Source organism: Taudactylus pleione, unplaced genomic scaffold (genome assembly GCF_031769625.1).
Source record: "Taudactylus pleione unplaced genomic scaffold, aTauple2 ptg000518l, whole genome shotgun sequence".
In the NCBI taxonomy this organism is placed as follows: domain Eukaryota; kingdom Metazoa; phylum Chordata; class Amphibia; order Anura; family Myobatrachidae; genus Taudactylus; species Taudactylus pleione.
In genome coordinates, this window is record NW_028284920.1 from 6,182,975 (window position 1) to 6,198,845 (window position 15,871).

The window sequence follows — 15,871 nt, forward strand, 5'->3', positions numbered from 1 at the left end:
ATGCGTGTAAAACTAGGAACAAACTAATACCGTGCTCCCTCTCCACACATCCCACCACCCCTCTTACCACCAGGGATATTATCTATACAAAAAGTGTTTTCAAATATATTCATTCCACTAAGTCAACCGGTTTAGAAAGACATTTACACCAGAACATCAATTTTACCTGCACAATAAGCAAACGGTATAGAGAGTTTTTAGTACTATAATACTATCACAGTCAGTGTTTCTCAGACATCTCATTTGGCAGTATAATGGAGTCACATCAGATTCTTCTTTTCTATATGTTCTTATTAATTTAAACATGTGAAAGGCGCCCTAAACCCCACAGAACAGCGGAGTGAGAGATCAAAGATGCCATCACCGAACACTGATGCTGGTTACACATTTAACGATGTGTACTCGGCACGATCTCGTTAGTCCATAGACCAGGAGGGGTCCCAGCATCGGCAAGTGCATACACACTTGCGGATGTCGGAAGCGACATCGCAAAGGCGGGGGCTATGTTGCATTCGGCAGCATGGCCCCCGCTACCACTGGCGACATGCACATAGTCAGTGACATTGAGTGTACACACTGGACGATGTTGCCGACATATCGTCTTGTGTGTACCGGCCATGACGAATGAGCAAGCCCTGAGGAATCTCAAAGATGCTGGAGAAGTTTAGGACAAGTGCGTTAATAAATGAACCTCACTTTGCCAAGAAAGCAGAATAAATGTAAATTGTTTATAATCAGACACCAATTACGTGCATGTTGTACAGTTCTCTGAATGTCAGAAATGTAACCTTACCTGTGACACTCCATTCATTGCCGGGAACTTGCAACTTTGTGAGTTTTGTTTAATTGTACACTGACAGTTTGATTTAATTGCAAATTTGTCTCGGAGGTTGTGCATTGCTTCTAGGAGGTCAGTCAGAACTGCAGCGGGAGAGAGGAGAAAGCAGACATAAGACTCAAGCTAGCAAGTACTGTCTGTTCCCTAAAGGTCAGATAGTAAAAAACAACCTGAGCTCTTATGAGAACCAGCTCGCTATAACAAAGCCAATCATTTACTAGCATGTATATTGTGACACATTCTGCTAGGGATCACCTTGTTATAACCCTGATAACTGGTCAGGGTCCACATTAACCGTAGAAAAGTTAAAAGTGCTAAAATGTGCCAATATACACCATTTAGTCACACTTCCAGATTACTATTTGTAGATACAGTGCACACTAGTGTACTATCATTACGTATTTGGCCAGCCCTGGTACTCACAATGCACAATTCATTCCAAAAAAGTTTGTGAACTTACCAGAACTTGGAATAATCTGTGTGGGCATAAGGTGCTTGTAATCATGAGGCTGTCCCTTCACACATTTCAGCCAAGTGTATAACTCTCTATCTGTAAGAACAGAACACGTCACTGAATGTCGTCATACAGATCTACAAACACCAATCGTATGAGAAGACAGCAGACGATCTAACACTATATTTCTGCCTAATAACATGTCTGGTAGAATTCACTTCCTTAAGTACACGGCCCTTCACCAGACGCAGAATCTCCTCTCTCTGTGTTTCTTATCCTCTGTGTTGCAGAAGGCACTCACAGGATTCATCAACATTTATTAGTATTTATTCATTTTCACATACAAATTAATGTTTCAGACGCACAATTGCCCTGTATGAAGAACTGATCTGAGTTCCTCCTTGGCCTTTTTATTACCCCAAAATCCTATGGCTCTAAAGGCACACATCCGCTAAGCGATTTTATTGAGTGATTGAACGATAACGATATCATTATCGTTCATAAACCGTTTGCAAAAATGTCTTAAACGACCAGCGATGCGCACTCCCACTGGTCGTTTAGACATCTATCATCCTGCAAACATGCTGTACAACCTGACGATATCATCAGGTTCAGCATATTTCCAGATGATTGATGAGCCTGCACTGAACGACTGCTCGTTCAGTGCAGGCTCATCACAGACTGACAAACGACTGCAAAATTACAATGTCGTAATCGTGCAGTCGTTTGCATATCTTCTAGTGAGAAAACCTGACTAATGGATGTGAACTCTGAACACACTGAACTAATTTGAAATTAGTCACTACTCTGAAAATATTATCAATTAGGAATGCATGGATAATAATTAATATTAATAGCACTTCTTAAAAAGTTGCTGTCTATCATTTAAATATTAGATGGACTAATGAAGAAAATACATACTCAAACTCTACTGGTGATATGGGCTGCTAAAATGCTGACACAGCAAAAGTTCTAGTTGTTTCAAAGAACACTGCTTAGCTTATGGAAGACTCATTATAGTGAACATTTTGAGGATACAGTAATTTAAAATTTAGAGTGTGTATATAATCCCTGGGCATAGCTATCAATGTAAAGCGCACAGAAGCGCTGGCCTCGTTTGACAGTACATCCCTGGATAAATGAACATCCTTCTCTCGGTTATTTACAACCGCACACCTTGTCCTGTGAGGGCCTCACTAAATCATAATATTCTGACAGGCAATTTAAACCGGTGCCCTGAGCCGTGGAAGCTCTTTAACCATCTTTTAGTGGTGTTTTGACAGAATTCACAGGTCATTAAATTTACAGAGATTAAATCAATTCTCTTTACCATAGTATGGATTTATGTTTTAATTTTATTAAAATCCACCAATACCCTCAAAAGTCCGAATGATTTATTATTGAAATATGCCAATCTATTTATCCCACTTATTTATTCTGCTTTGATTAAATGTAGCCAGTGGGTCAGGTTTGAGGTTAGGGGAATTGGCAGAATGGACAGGACAGAATATTAAACACTTTTGCTGCAATATTTGACAAAAAGCCACAAAAGTGACAAACATATCATCGTACGGGAACCTTTACATACACATCCGTTAACGACTCAGGAAGCCTATTTATAGAACTGGAATTTTAGGCTGAATTTCAGCATGTGCTTAGATTCTCCAGCGATATGTGCTGTAAACCTGCTTCTCTTTGTAAGTGAGCGGGCCCCATTCCAAACCACAGGCACACTGTAATCTTTATACTGAATGGGTGTCACGCCACTGGGAGAAGCTGTATAAATAATCGCATTGATAAAGCAGGACAGAAACTCTAGTCTCAAAGCCATAAACTTTCAAATATGCACAAGCTTCAAACCTTTATGTAAAAGGACCGTGAAACAGGAGAGATTAATTAAGGACCTAGATCCATGAAGACTGGGGGAAGTTATGAAATTTCTTGCTGTAATCACCGAAGGGGAGTTTCTGAAGTACAGAAATAGCAATTCACCAGATACGAGAAGCGTGCAGGAGATTGCTTGCTAAGCATTTCTGGGAGAAGGCAGAATAAACACAGCACAGAATGGAGTGCTTCATGTAAACTAACCTCGAGAACTTTTCCTTTCCTTCGCCTTGTAACAATCCAGACAGACCACAAATCCACATTTCTGGCAGACCCAGTGAATGTTAAACAAGGTGGCCTCACAGGCATCGCACATCTCGCGGACACCTCGCACCGCTCTCTTCCAGGCTATTTTTGCTGAAATGCAGAAGAATGTAGAAAAACATAAACATCTGCTCTGTGGAAACACTTGCATTATAGAATGAGAACTTATTTTGTTGGTGACCTTGGGGTTTATGTACGAAGTCTTGGAGAGAGGTAAAGTGGATGGAGATAAAGTACCAATCAGCTCCTGTCACATTACAGGCTGTGGGGTCTATTTACTAAGCCTTGGATGGAGATAAAGTACCAGCCAATCAGCTCCTAACTGCCATGTCACAGGCTGTGTTTGAAAAATGACAGTTAGGAGCAGGAGTCCCGAGAAGCAGGGGGGGGGGGGCTGAGCGGGTACTATTTACCCAGGCTTGCTAGAGGGGCTCGGCAGATGCCCGGTCCAGCGCCACTCCCCCCCCCCCTCCCTTCCTCCTCCCATCCACACAGCAGCCCAGCCCTCCTATGCCTGTGGGGGGGGGGGGGGGGGGGAGGAGCGATATCACACTGATTGCACCCCCCTCTGGCTTTGCACCGGGCTGATGGGCTCACAGCGCCCCCCTCCCCAGTGCGCCGGCGCAGCAAAAATGTGTTGGTTTTTTGTTTTGTTTTTTAAAGCTCAAGGGGGCGTGGCTACACCTCCCGCGATTAGGCCATGCTTTATCTCCATCCACTTTCTCTCTCTCCAGTGCTTAGTAAATAGTCCCCTTTGTCATACAACACAATGATAATGCAGTGGCTACCTTTTATACATGCCAAGTTCTGTTGTGCTTCATTTACAGACTTTGTCTCACACAGATATACAAGTGTTGTATATCAAATAAATCAGTGCAGTCTTCTGGTGCGACTAAGATGCATTTTGTCGGGCAAAAAAAAAAAAACGCTCGGCACAAGTAAAGTTGCACAGTACCTGGATCCTCAATATGCCTCACGCCGCCTGGCATTCTGAGGCTAATGTATGAGAACACATCTGTATGAAGATGTTTAAATAGAAAGGTTTCCTGCACATTGTGGCAGTGTCCGCCATAATAACAGGTAAACTGTGCATATACAGCACTGCTCTTCTCTATCTGCTCTTCCTTCCGCTACATAAATGTCTGCAAGCTGTATGTTACCAATCACATGTCCTTATCCAAAGTACACAACATAAATCCAACATTGTTCACAATTACTTTCCTGCAGATAGCACAGAGCAAAATGTGAAGGTTGGTGGAACATTAGATTTCATTGCGTGTAAAATTGTCAATTCCAGATCCATCAAATTTATGTATTTGTTCCATTTCTGGATGTGTGACGCTGCTATGCATTCATTATATCATAAAGAACATGTCACCTTACACTTTAAGAAAACAAAAAACCCACAACGGTGCAAATATATAGTTACTCATTTTACATCAAGGCAGCAAATACTCTAGACATAGGCCACCAGCTTTAAGGGGCTGCATGGCCCACAATTTACCCTCAATTGCAGATCCATTAATTGGCAGTCTGAATTATTCCTCATCAAAGACCACAATACAATACTGTTTTTTTTCCCAGAGTACAATTCATTTTTGGAGCCATGCTTTTCTAACCTGTTACCCTCAGTTGCTGTACACTCACTGCAGCCATTCACTCCCCATGCATAGATCATTCATTCTTTTTGCCTTATGTCAGCGAGTCTCATGCCAGACAGTATACACAACTGAGGCTGCACGTACCATCCTTCTTCACCCAGGACATAGCAGCTTTCTCAGACGTCACCAGCTGACAGAATTTATCGCCAATGTAGCCCAAGATATACTTAATAGATTGTAGATCTAATTCGTCATCTTCATAGTTCTCGTGCGTCCATAAACTCAGCGCTTCATCATCATACTGGTCAGGAGTAGAGAATCCATCTATTCTAACAACCCCATTTTTACTGAAAGATAACCTGGAACACAGCAGAAAAATAAATGTTTCGGTGCTGGCAGCGATCTGCTCCGTGTGTGTACATTCATCTCTGCCCAACGACTGAACTTTTCATCATGTGCTAGATGTTTGTGCAATAAATAAAGCTAACTTTTCCAGGCTGATAACAATTCTACAGCACAGAACATTTCACTTTAAGGCACGACTGGATTTTCTGGGCACATATAGCAAAATCGCCTGCCCACTTTGTTAGTACACAGACAAGCTTGGCTCTCTTTGCAAAGTAAATTCAATCTAGTGAGAGAACAGGACACAGTATTCTGTAAGAACTGCAAAGAACAGTGTATTCCTGGAATTTGGATGTACTTGCTACTTTGCTATATGTTTTGCTTTAACAACATATGAAGAACATTTAGAAATAACAAAAAAAAAGGCTTGGAAAAATAAAATAGGACCTTCCAGTGTTATTTTATTATTAAATACACCATATAAACAACACATTACTAGCTTTTAAACTATCTGTTTAGCAGAGCTCATCAGTGACTGTATAAAGAAAAGCAAGTAAAATGGAATTTTATTTTTCTGGTTGTCAAAACTCTCCTTATATTGGGTATCTAGATAACTGATACTATACCTGTATGGGTGAGGTTTGTATAGATCAGTGTTGGCTAACCTTGACACTCCAGCTGTTGTGGAACTATATATCCCAGCATGCCCTGCCACAGTTTTAGCATGCCCTAATGGCAAAACTGTAGCTGGGTTATGTAGTTCCATAACAGCTGGAGTGTCGAGGTTAGCCAACACTGGTATAGATTATTGCCTCCAGAATTCTCTTTCGACATAGCCATCACTTCACAACCATCTTATAATTTACCCTGTGGAATCATCCCCCTACCTTACTATATTCTGAATGGCTTCCTCAATGCTGGTTTGTATCTGTTGGGTATGGGATGCCGGCAGTCTGTATCCTGGCCCTGTCGGGATGCTGGTGTTGGGATTCTGACACCTATCTGTCAGTATCCTAACCATCCTCCTCTCCCTCCCCGCTGCCTAAACTTAACCCTCCACCCTAGAGCATAAACCTAACCTCCCCCCTCCGCACCCTAAACCTAACCCTCCCCCACCTGCACCCTAAACCTAACCTCCCCCTCTGTACCCTGCACCCTAACCCTTCCTCCTCTGCACCTTAAACCTAACCCTCCCCCCTTAGTGCCTAACCCTAACATTCCCCCTACTGGCAATACTTAAACAAATGGGACGTAGTTATAATCCCGACAGTATGTGTGTAATGCTTTGGCTGCAGCAGTGAAGGTTTATATCCCTTATTTTTAAATTGTAATAATAGGAATTAATTCCTCCATTGCAAGCTATACAATGTTTAGCTGGAAACCTCATCATATGCTGCTTATCAGGACACAGCGGTGAATGATGTACCTTGAAAACAGCTGTAAAGCCGTTTAAAACCACAGTTGCTATGACACAGGGTTTAGGACCAACACAACCACAAATTTTTTGCTAGTTATAACAAAATATAAACTGGACTGTGCAGACTTGCATTATGACCACAACACGGAGGAGTCCTTATTACCTTCGGAAGTAATAAAATCTGCAGAACACTGGAGAGTGGGTGGACTCATCGCCTTTTTTGGTTCGGATCAGTCTGCATTCCCTGCATTTCTGTAGATTTGGCCCAATCTCACAGCAAGAGTCATCCTGCAGAAAGGATTCCCCCATCTGCTTGAGTTTCTTCACTTTCCGCCAGTCTTTTAATACTGAACGAGGTATGCCAGCTGAAACCACATCACAACGAATATCAGGGTGAGAAGGATAAATGGGTGGCATTTTCATGTAGTGGACCTGGCGCTAATGAGCGCGAGCTTAGCGGAAAAGCATCATTTCCAAGGGACATGAAAACTGCCGAGAAGCCCAAACATGCAATTAAAGGAACTTTGATATTTTGTAGAATATACCAATTGAAATAAATATTATGAAAAATATGTCATATTCCGTTAGTGGTCAGATGGTACATTGTTACTACCCACAGTACTCTAGTACAAGATATGCATTGCCTCGGACTACAAATATTCCCTGGACCATGGAACATACACAGCAGCAAATTATACATATATTATAGAGGATTTAACGCTATCGCACAATATTTCTTTATAGTATTATTTACTACAGCGTAAGCTTGAGGCGTGATCAGAAACATACTACCATCATCAACTTTGTACAATGCAGACGCTACGGCAGTCCTACATGACAAAGCCTCTATTTATACACATGGCAGCATTGGTTCTACAATATAAAGCTTTAGTCAACCAGAAGAGAATGTGTTTTTAGTGGGTTGTTTCTTTGCCTTATGGCCAAGATAAAGCATATACTGTATGTACTTGTATGCGGGGGGAAGTTTAAAGTCACTGTTACTTGGTGCTACGACCAAGGCCGGTTGCTGAAAGACCAAAGTGTTGGGTGCCCACGTTATGATCTGAGCCACATGTATACTAGCACACTTGATGGTGTGATCTGAACAGGGCACTGTTAAGGAACTTTGCACTAAACAGTGATTTTTCACTGATCCAATCTTTTTTTTTTTAGCCCTCGTCTTTTGGGATTGACAAACAATTGTTCTATATCTGCCCAAAAGATAATATATAACATATTTACATTTTTTTTATGTGCATTTCTTTATTCCCAGGTGAGCAAACAAGTTTTTACGTTTAGAAAAGCCAAATATTCAGTCCCTGGGAAAAGCTTCAGCTGATCCCAGGGGAAATTTGCCAACATTGTAGAGGAGCCCCTGAATACCCCTTCTCTGAAAGGGCCAGACTGCGCTGTGACTTGGCCCCCTAATAGTATGGCAAAGGTAGGCATAGAGCACCTTTCCTTCAGGACGCCTAATGGATCATGAAGATGCAGAGGGAAGAGACCCTTTAGGAAGTTACTGTAGATCTGCACCCAAAGGTCCATTTTGCACCATGAACTTGGTATCTGAAATAACATGCTTCTAGCTGAACATACAGAAAATACAAAGGCTATAATAGACAAAGTCCTGCCACTATCCTACTCCCCCTGAGACGGTTTAAAAGCCTATACTACAATAATTTGGTGGAAAGTGGTTATGAATCTGTGAGAACCAGACAGAGTATGGGCCTAATTCAGAGACGTACGGTATCGCAACTGAAGTCTCTCACGGGTCACTATTGCTAAAATATGCTAATCCTTCCAATGCACAGCCTAGCATAGGGATGCCCACTGCTGCCCTGCCTTCTCATATCCGTCCAACGATGTACAACAGCATAAACATCGGTACTATCGATGCGCAGCAAGTAGTCGCACAGCATGTAAGACAAGTCTGACCAGCCGCAAACACTGCAGCTCTCCTGACACGCAGAGAGCTCTCATGCTGTGCTGAGGAACGCAATGGGCAATGGCTAATTTATGCACACCCACAAAACGGCGTTCAAACCGTCAGACACCCCTGTGTTTCTCTAATTGCAGCTATTAAACAACCATTCTTTGCATTAGATTTAATTGCAAGTCTCAAACATAAAAAGAGGTTAGTAATTTAACACCAAGCTCAGAAGTGGGTGCATAAATAAAAAAAGAATATATTAAAGCATTACATGATTTTTGTTATTTTTAACAAGCAATGCTAACATGGGGACAGTCAATGCTAACATGGGAACAGTCAATGCTAACATGGGGACGGTGGAGTTTCAATTTAAAGAAGACACATTCCACACAAGTCATATTCTGTCAACTGAGAACTAACAGCTTTGCAAAGGGATACACACTAGGTTATCACCCTCCTTAACAACATGCTATAGTACAATCCAGAGTCATGATAGTAATGCTGGGTACACACTGACCGATATATTGGCCGACCAATTGATCGGCCAATATATCGTGCCCCCGTCGGCCAGTGTGTACAGACCAAATATCTGTGAACAACGTTGTTCACAGACATATCGCATTGGCTGTGCTGCACAGCCGATGGAGAGAAAAGTCTGCAGACATATCTGTCCATCGGCAAGTGTGTAAGTACACATGCAGCGGCAGCCAAGGGGAGGGGGTGGATACGCCCGCGGCCAGCGGGACCCGCCTCCTCCTACACACTGTACACAGATGATGGTTGCTCAGTGTGTACGAACAACCATCATCTGCAGATATATAGGTTGTGACTTATGCTGGGTAAACACTAAACAGCTATAACTGCAGATCGAGTGACCTGCAGATATATCTGTTTAGTGTGTGCTCAGCATAAGTCACAACCTATGACAACTTTGCAATGGTTTAGGCTGTACAGACACTGGTCTTCTAGCATGTACACATTCTGCACACCTGTTACTGCCTAGCAAAGTACTGACACAACCTTACAGGGTCCCCCCTGCTATGGAGACAGTCCATTTGCACCATAAAATGTTGGGCAGAGGTCCCATCTATATTTAAGGGCTGTGAAACTGCAGATGACTCCCAACAAAATAATATTTTTCGGAAGTGAAGGGGATTTATTTAAAGTGGAAAAACTAATTTATGACATGCTAATAATAATTCATGCATTAGCAAGATGTTGACTTATTTACTAACAAACAGTTTTGTTTTTTTTTGTAAAACATGCTAAAAGACATGACTCAGACGTTCTTGACTCTGTTTTGGTTCAATGTTTCCTGTAGGTGTGCTTCAACCTGGCTGTCGCCTACACAGTAAAAGCAGCCTTGTTGTGGGCTCAAACAGTGAATTCAGCTTATCCGTTCACTGGGAACGAGCTAAAATCAATGAAATGCACAGTGATGCCTGAGTGACGTCACTGGTTGCGAGGGAACAGCCTACATTGTAGTGAGTACTGGTTAAGCCCACAGCATTCCTGCCTCCACAATATGCTGGCAACAAGTACACGGTGAGCAACGGAAAACAAACATGCACATTAAACCCCCTTTCCCACACTAAGCAGTGTCATGGCAAAGCTGTGCCTTGTCTTAGCACCAAGAAAAGCTGTGCGCAGATCAGGACGTGATAAATGAGACCATGGGGTGGGTGCTACAGTTATCTCACTCTGCGAATGAAATGACAAAAGAACAATCTATTTACAGGCTCTAGTTTGCGGTTTCATTTGGGAAGTGACATGGATGGGGTTAGGTGTTATACCTTCATAAGTCACTTATACTTTTTATGAATAATCTTATTTGTTCCTGAAGAATAGTCCTCAGAAAAGCTGGAAAGCATAATTGCTAAGCAGTATGGGTATGTAGTGTCCACTGTAAAACACTGACATGTTGTACAAAGCACAAAGAATGTCGACATGATGTATTTCCCATCATGTACAAGGCTTAGGATCAGTGGTATAACTAAAAACACATGCTATTCTCACATAGGTCCAAAAGCAATATAGGTTGGAGAGCATACTTACTGCTGGAACTATTGCTCTGTAACTTCAATTTGCTTTTCTCCTTGGCACTGCGGCTCAGAATACCATTGGGTTTTATTTCCTCCTCTTTGTCTGTGTCACCTTTTCGCCTCTGCATATCATTTTGCTTCTTTTTGTATGTTGGCTTGGGCTGACGTTTCAGCCTTTGTCCAGACTTGCTCTCGCTTTCATCCGAGTCGTCGCTTTCTGAGCCAGATTCGTAAGTCCTTTTAACCCTCCTCCTCGTAAGCCTATCCTCCTTGGGAGACTTGTCGTCCTGCGCCCGAAGGTCAATGTTATTCTGGAGCTCGGTGGAGGTTGAAGCAATCAGATTGACAGTGCAAGGCTTAATGATTTCAGACACCATAGTGCTGCCTGCGCTCTCTGGCTTAGTGTTAGTGTTTTTATCTTCTTCTGAATGTCTGGTGAGCCAGGCCTTTTTCAGTTTTGTGTGGTAATTTGGCTGGCTGCATTGGGAAGTCGGCCCATTGCCCGCAGAGCTCGTTGCGTTTGTCGAGCTGCTATCTGGAGAGCCTGAGGCTGGAAAGGTCTGATTTTTCGCAGCAATGCTCTCTGTATCACTGGCATTACTGCTTTTCAACTGAGCTGCAGCCAATGCTGCCTTGTGCTTTTTTAAATGGATGAAGTCACTTGAAGGGGGATATGAAGTGTTGAGTTGAATTGCACTTGCAGTCTTGCAGCTGGCCGGAGTGGCTGACGCCACGGAATTAGTTGTGCTCTCTTGGGGTTGTCCCACAGCCTGGTTTCCAGAGAATGAACTGGTGCTCTCTATCACGGTACAAGTCAAAACAGCACTGGATAAAGAGTACGTTACCTCTGATCCGCAGGAGCTTGAAACGCTTGTGGTGGTGGGGGCAGAGGTGGTCACATCAGTCTTCGTACTGCACATTATATTAGTTACAGGCGTGGATGAGCTGGGAATGCTTTGCGAGGGAGCGTGAGAGTTATTCTCAAAGAGCACATGAGTGCTGTCTGAATTCATAATTGATTGGGCATTCCTCATAGTCTCTCTGGCTTCCAGGGGCTTTGAGTAATCTGACTGATGGATTCCAGCTGAAGATCTTTCGCCAGCTCGGTCCTTGGAGACTGCGTGAGTTACTTGCATGTTATCATATTTTGCACTAGAAGGTGGGCGTACAATGACTGATGCGGTTGCTGACGGTACCTTTACATGATTCTTCTCTGGCAGCCACTGGATTTTACTGTGGTTTTGTTTCTCGATGGTTTTCCACATTTCCTGGCCGGATTTCTCAGCACTCTTCTTGTAAGTGGCAGCACCTTCCTTGGGCTCGGGGACTAGAGTTGGGGGTTTCTGCAGCTCGGGGATTTTTCCTCCAGTGTTTACAGGCTGCACTGGAGTGAGGGTTGGTGGGGAAAGATTGCTATAGCTAACATCTTTCCTATCAAGACTGTGGTGAATTGGAGGATGGAAAACCGGCGCCCTATGAAGGGCAGGCATGCTGCGGAGTGCGTTCGTGGAGGAGACAGACAACTGAGTAGGACTTCTGCTATCTCCTCTATAGGAGGTAATTGTGTGAGTTGCCACCTGTTGAGGAATCTGCTCACTCAATTTATTCACTGATCCGTCTTCAGGTTGGTGTTTAATTAAGGGAGGTGGCTTAGACAGCGATGACATGTATGAATTAATAGTAGAAGAATTTGTTGAAGGGCTGGCGTTTTGCTTCTCAGAGTACACATTAACAGCTTCCTTAGACGCGAACGACCTCGGAGGCTCGTTCACCACACTATTGGATAACGTGGTGAAATAGTTACTTTGCGGCAGACTTTGCGCAACAGAATTTTTTATTTTATACAAATCTGAGATAGGGCGCTCTACGTTGTTTTCCTGTTTAACCAAGTGGCTTTTGGGACTGCAAGACACGATGGGTGCTACTCTAGCGTAGCTCTCGCGCTCGTTTTCATGTGCTTTCATCTTCATGGAATAGGATGCCGCATCAATGCTTTCGAGAAGGATTCGCTTATGTTCCTCCTTATATTTGTTCTGCCTCTCTACAGTCTCTGGCGCGGGGCGTTGCAACTTGGTGTGGCTCAGTACAGGCTCCATATAATGTCTATGTATATGGCTGTCTTTCCCAGAGTGCATTCGGCTGTGATCATGGTCAGACTTTGCCGTTGCTGAACTAACTGAGCGCATTGGGTCGCTGAAAGTCTTCTTCTCTATATCTCTGTTGTGAAAGGAGAAAATATATTTTCTTTAATAAATACAATCAGGAAGAAATACTCTATTTAGGCAATACATGATATTCCACCTTAAAATGGAAATATACGATAACTTACTCTTTATGGTGATCTGCAGAAGGCTTAGATAAGGGTGGGCTTGAATGTGTAGCCAGCTTAAGCGACCTATGAGGATCAGCACTGGATGGACGTACAGGAAGGTGACCCATTAGTAGACCGTCTGCTGAAGTCACAGGTGTGGGCTGGTGCAACCATGGGCTGGCAGTATTCTTGGAAAAGGAAGAGACAAAAAAGTTACAGGAGCACAGATCCCGACTGTTCTTACACTATAATAAAATAAAATTAGAAGCTGCATTGTTCATTTACAGCAAAAATAAAATAGAAAATGTTAAAGATGGCGGAGCAATAAACATGGACATTTCCCACTGACTACACAAGGCCACATGTTCATCAACAGAAATGGTAAGAGTAAACAATACACACTTTAATCCGTGGTCCAGGACTGAGAACATAAATGAATATACAAACAATAAAACATGAAACAGTCCAGAAATACTCACAACGACAAGCGGATATTGGACAGAACAGCCAATAATAATAATTTATGCCATTTTCAAATGGATACTTCTACTAAAACACACTAACAACATTTTCCATAATGTGCAAACATTTAAAAAGGTCATAAAAGGCAAATTACAGGGAAGGTTTTTGCTTAAAATAAAAAAAAAATCACAAATTTCTTGGAAATCATATCTGGAAATGCCGGTATTTCCTTTGCTAATAATTATATACACTATAAGTTTGTGAAAACGGTTCCACAAGTAGCTTGGCCGAAATGGAGGGCGTTGCCCAGAGCAACCGATCAGTTTATTTTTGTTATGTAAAATTGGAGAATGAAATATAAGGGATTGTTTAGCTACAGCATCTTTCTGCAGGTACCTGTGGAACAATTTTTATAAACTTTCCCCATAAAAGGGACATACAATTTATAGCTCTCTTCTCGTCACCAGCAGGCCTGCTCACGTTCACAGGGACATAATATGTGACGGCAGATAATCTGCCCATTCTCATTACTAAAAACTTCATATCCTATGAAATTCTTTTTGATTTGCATAACCAGAGCATGATTAAATCTCCTACTCATAAGTATCTACTAAGCCTGTTGGAATACAATTCTAACTATTACCAGTTAGGAAAGTCATTGATGATTGCATTTACTCTAAACACGCTACGGTTAAGTTTTAGTGCATGTACATTTTTCTCTGTAGAAAGACTTCTTTTGGAACCTTGATAAAACCTGGTATATAACTGGAAGCTTCTATCATATTCCTCCTCCTTTGTTCCAGGCACCATATAGAGGCTTTCACATTTGGTCTGGCCTACAGGTGTTATCAACAGTTCCAATGACAGTTCTAATGTAATGTTTCCTATATTGACAAACTATATCTTGACTAATAATGAACTGCGGAGGCTGCTGGTAATAAATATTTAATATAGTCATAATATATCAGCAGTATGCATGTGTTTCAAGGGATTCTACTGCTATAATTAATATGATACCAGTATTCTGATATCAATTACCTAATACATGGAAAATAGCAGGAATTGTAGCTCTATTAAATAGCAGTATGTTACATCATTAACACTGTCCCCTTACTATAGTCTCTAGCCCCACTCGTGGTCAGTATTACATGCGCTAATATGCGCTCTCGTTCATAGACCAATATGTTGTGGCAGATAGCAGGGATCCCACACACGCACTACAGAACAGTATGTGATAGCGTAATCACCATATGATAGAGCATCAAGACATTAATCAGCGCCGCTCATGGTAAGTGTATCGCGCGCTAGTATGCGCTGTCATTCACTGACCAAACAAACATAAGCAGCAAATACATTTACACGGGCATAGTAATGACAATCACAGCGAGACGCCTGACGCGCGTTTCGCTGTGGCTTTATCAAAGAGGCAAAAAAAAAGCCTCTTTGATAAAGCCACAGCGAAACGCGCGTCAGGCGTCTCGCTGTGATTGTTATTACTATGCCCGTGTAAATGTATTTGCTGCTTATGTTTGTTTGGTCAGTGAATGACAGCGCATACTAGCGTGTGATACACTCACCATGAGCGGCGCTGATTAATGTCTTGATGCTCTATCATATGGTGATTACGTTATCACATACTGTTCTGTAGTGCGTGTGTGGGATCCCTGCTATCTGCCACAACATATTGGTCTATGAACGAGAGCGCATATTAGCACATGTAATACTGACCACGAGTGGGGCTAGAGACTATAGTAAGGGGACAGTGTTAATGATGTAACATACTGCTATTTAATACAGCTACAATTCCTGCTATTTTCCATGTATTAGGTAATTGATATCAGAATACTGGTATCATATTAATTATAGCAGTAGAATCCCTTGAAACACATGCATACTGCTGATATATTATGACTATATTAAATATTTATTACCAGCAGGATTATTATTACAGCAGCCTCCGCAGCTTATTATTAGTCAAGATATAGTTTGTCAATATTGGAAACATTATATTAGAACTGTCATTGGAACTATTGTTTATTTCATATTGAACGATCCATCAATTTAGTTCCCTCATCTATCAATTTATTTTGTATGAGAACGTTTATATTAGAATTAATACAGTTATTTGACTGCTTAATTGCATTCACTATTAAATATATTCAGCACTGTGAATCCCACTATCACATTCAGCTGAATGAGTGTATCAATTATATAGATCTGTAGTAACAGACATATTGTGTTAGTGGGATGTGAAGTTTATGTATGAGACATTGTTTCTCCTTATATCTTGCTACAAATCCCTGATAGACTGATACATTATCTA

General features: G+C 42.0%; 1 protein-coding gene across 2 annotated transcripts in view; it reads right to left on the reverse strand.

Annotated features, from left to right (window-relative positions):
- The window catches only part of JMJD1C (jumonji domain containing 1C), a 271,779-nt gene that overhangs the window by 18,056 nt on the left and 237,852 nt on the right, over nt 1-15,871 (reverse strand). For both annotated transcript variants that reach the window (XM_088450484.1, XM_088450485.1), the window contains 7 exons: nt 13,105-13,274; nt 10,789-12,992; nt 6,967-7,168; nt 5,186-5,400; nt 3,381-3,533; nt 1,299-1,388; nt 794-921 (listed from right to left, as the gene is read on the reverse strand). In XM_088450484.1, coding sequence (XP_088306610.1) covers nt 794-921; nt 1,299-1,388; nt 3,381-3,533; nt 5,186-5,400; nt 6,967-7,168; nt 10,789-12,992; nt 13,105-13,274 — 3,162 coding nt within the window. The remainder of the gene's footprint in view (nt 1-793; nt 922-1,298; nt 1,389-3,380; nt 3,534-5,185; nt 5,401-6,966; nt 7,169-10,788; nt 12,993-13,104; nt 13,275-15,871) is intronic.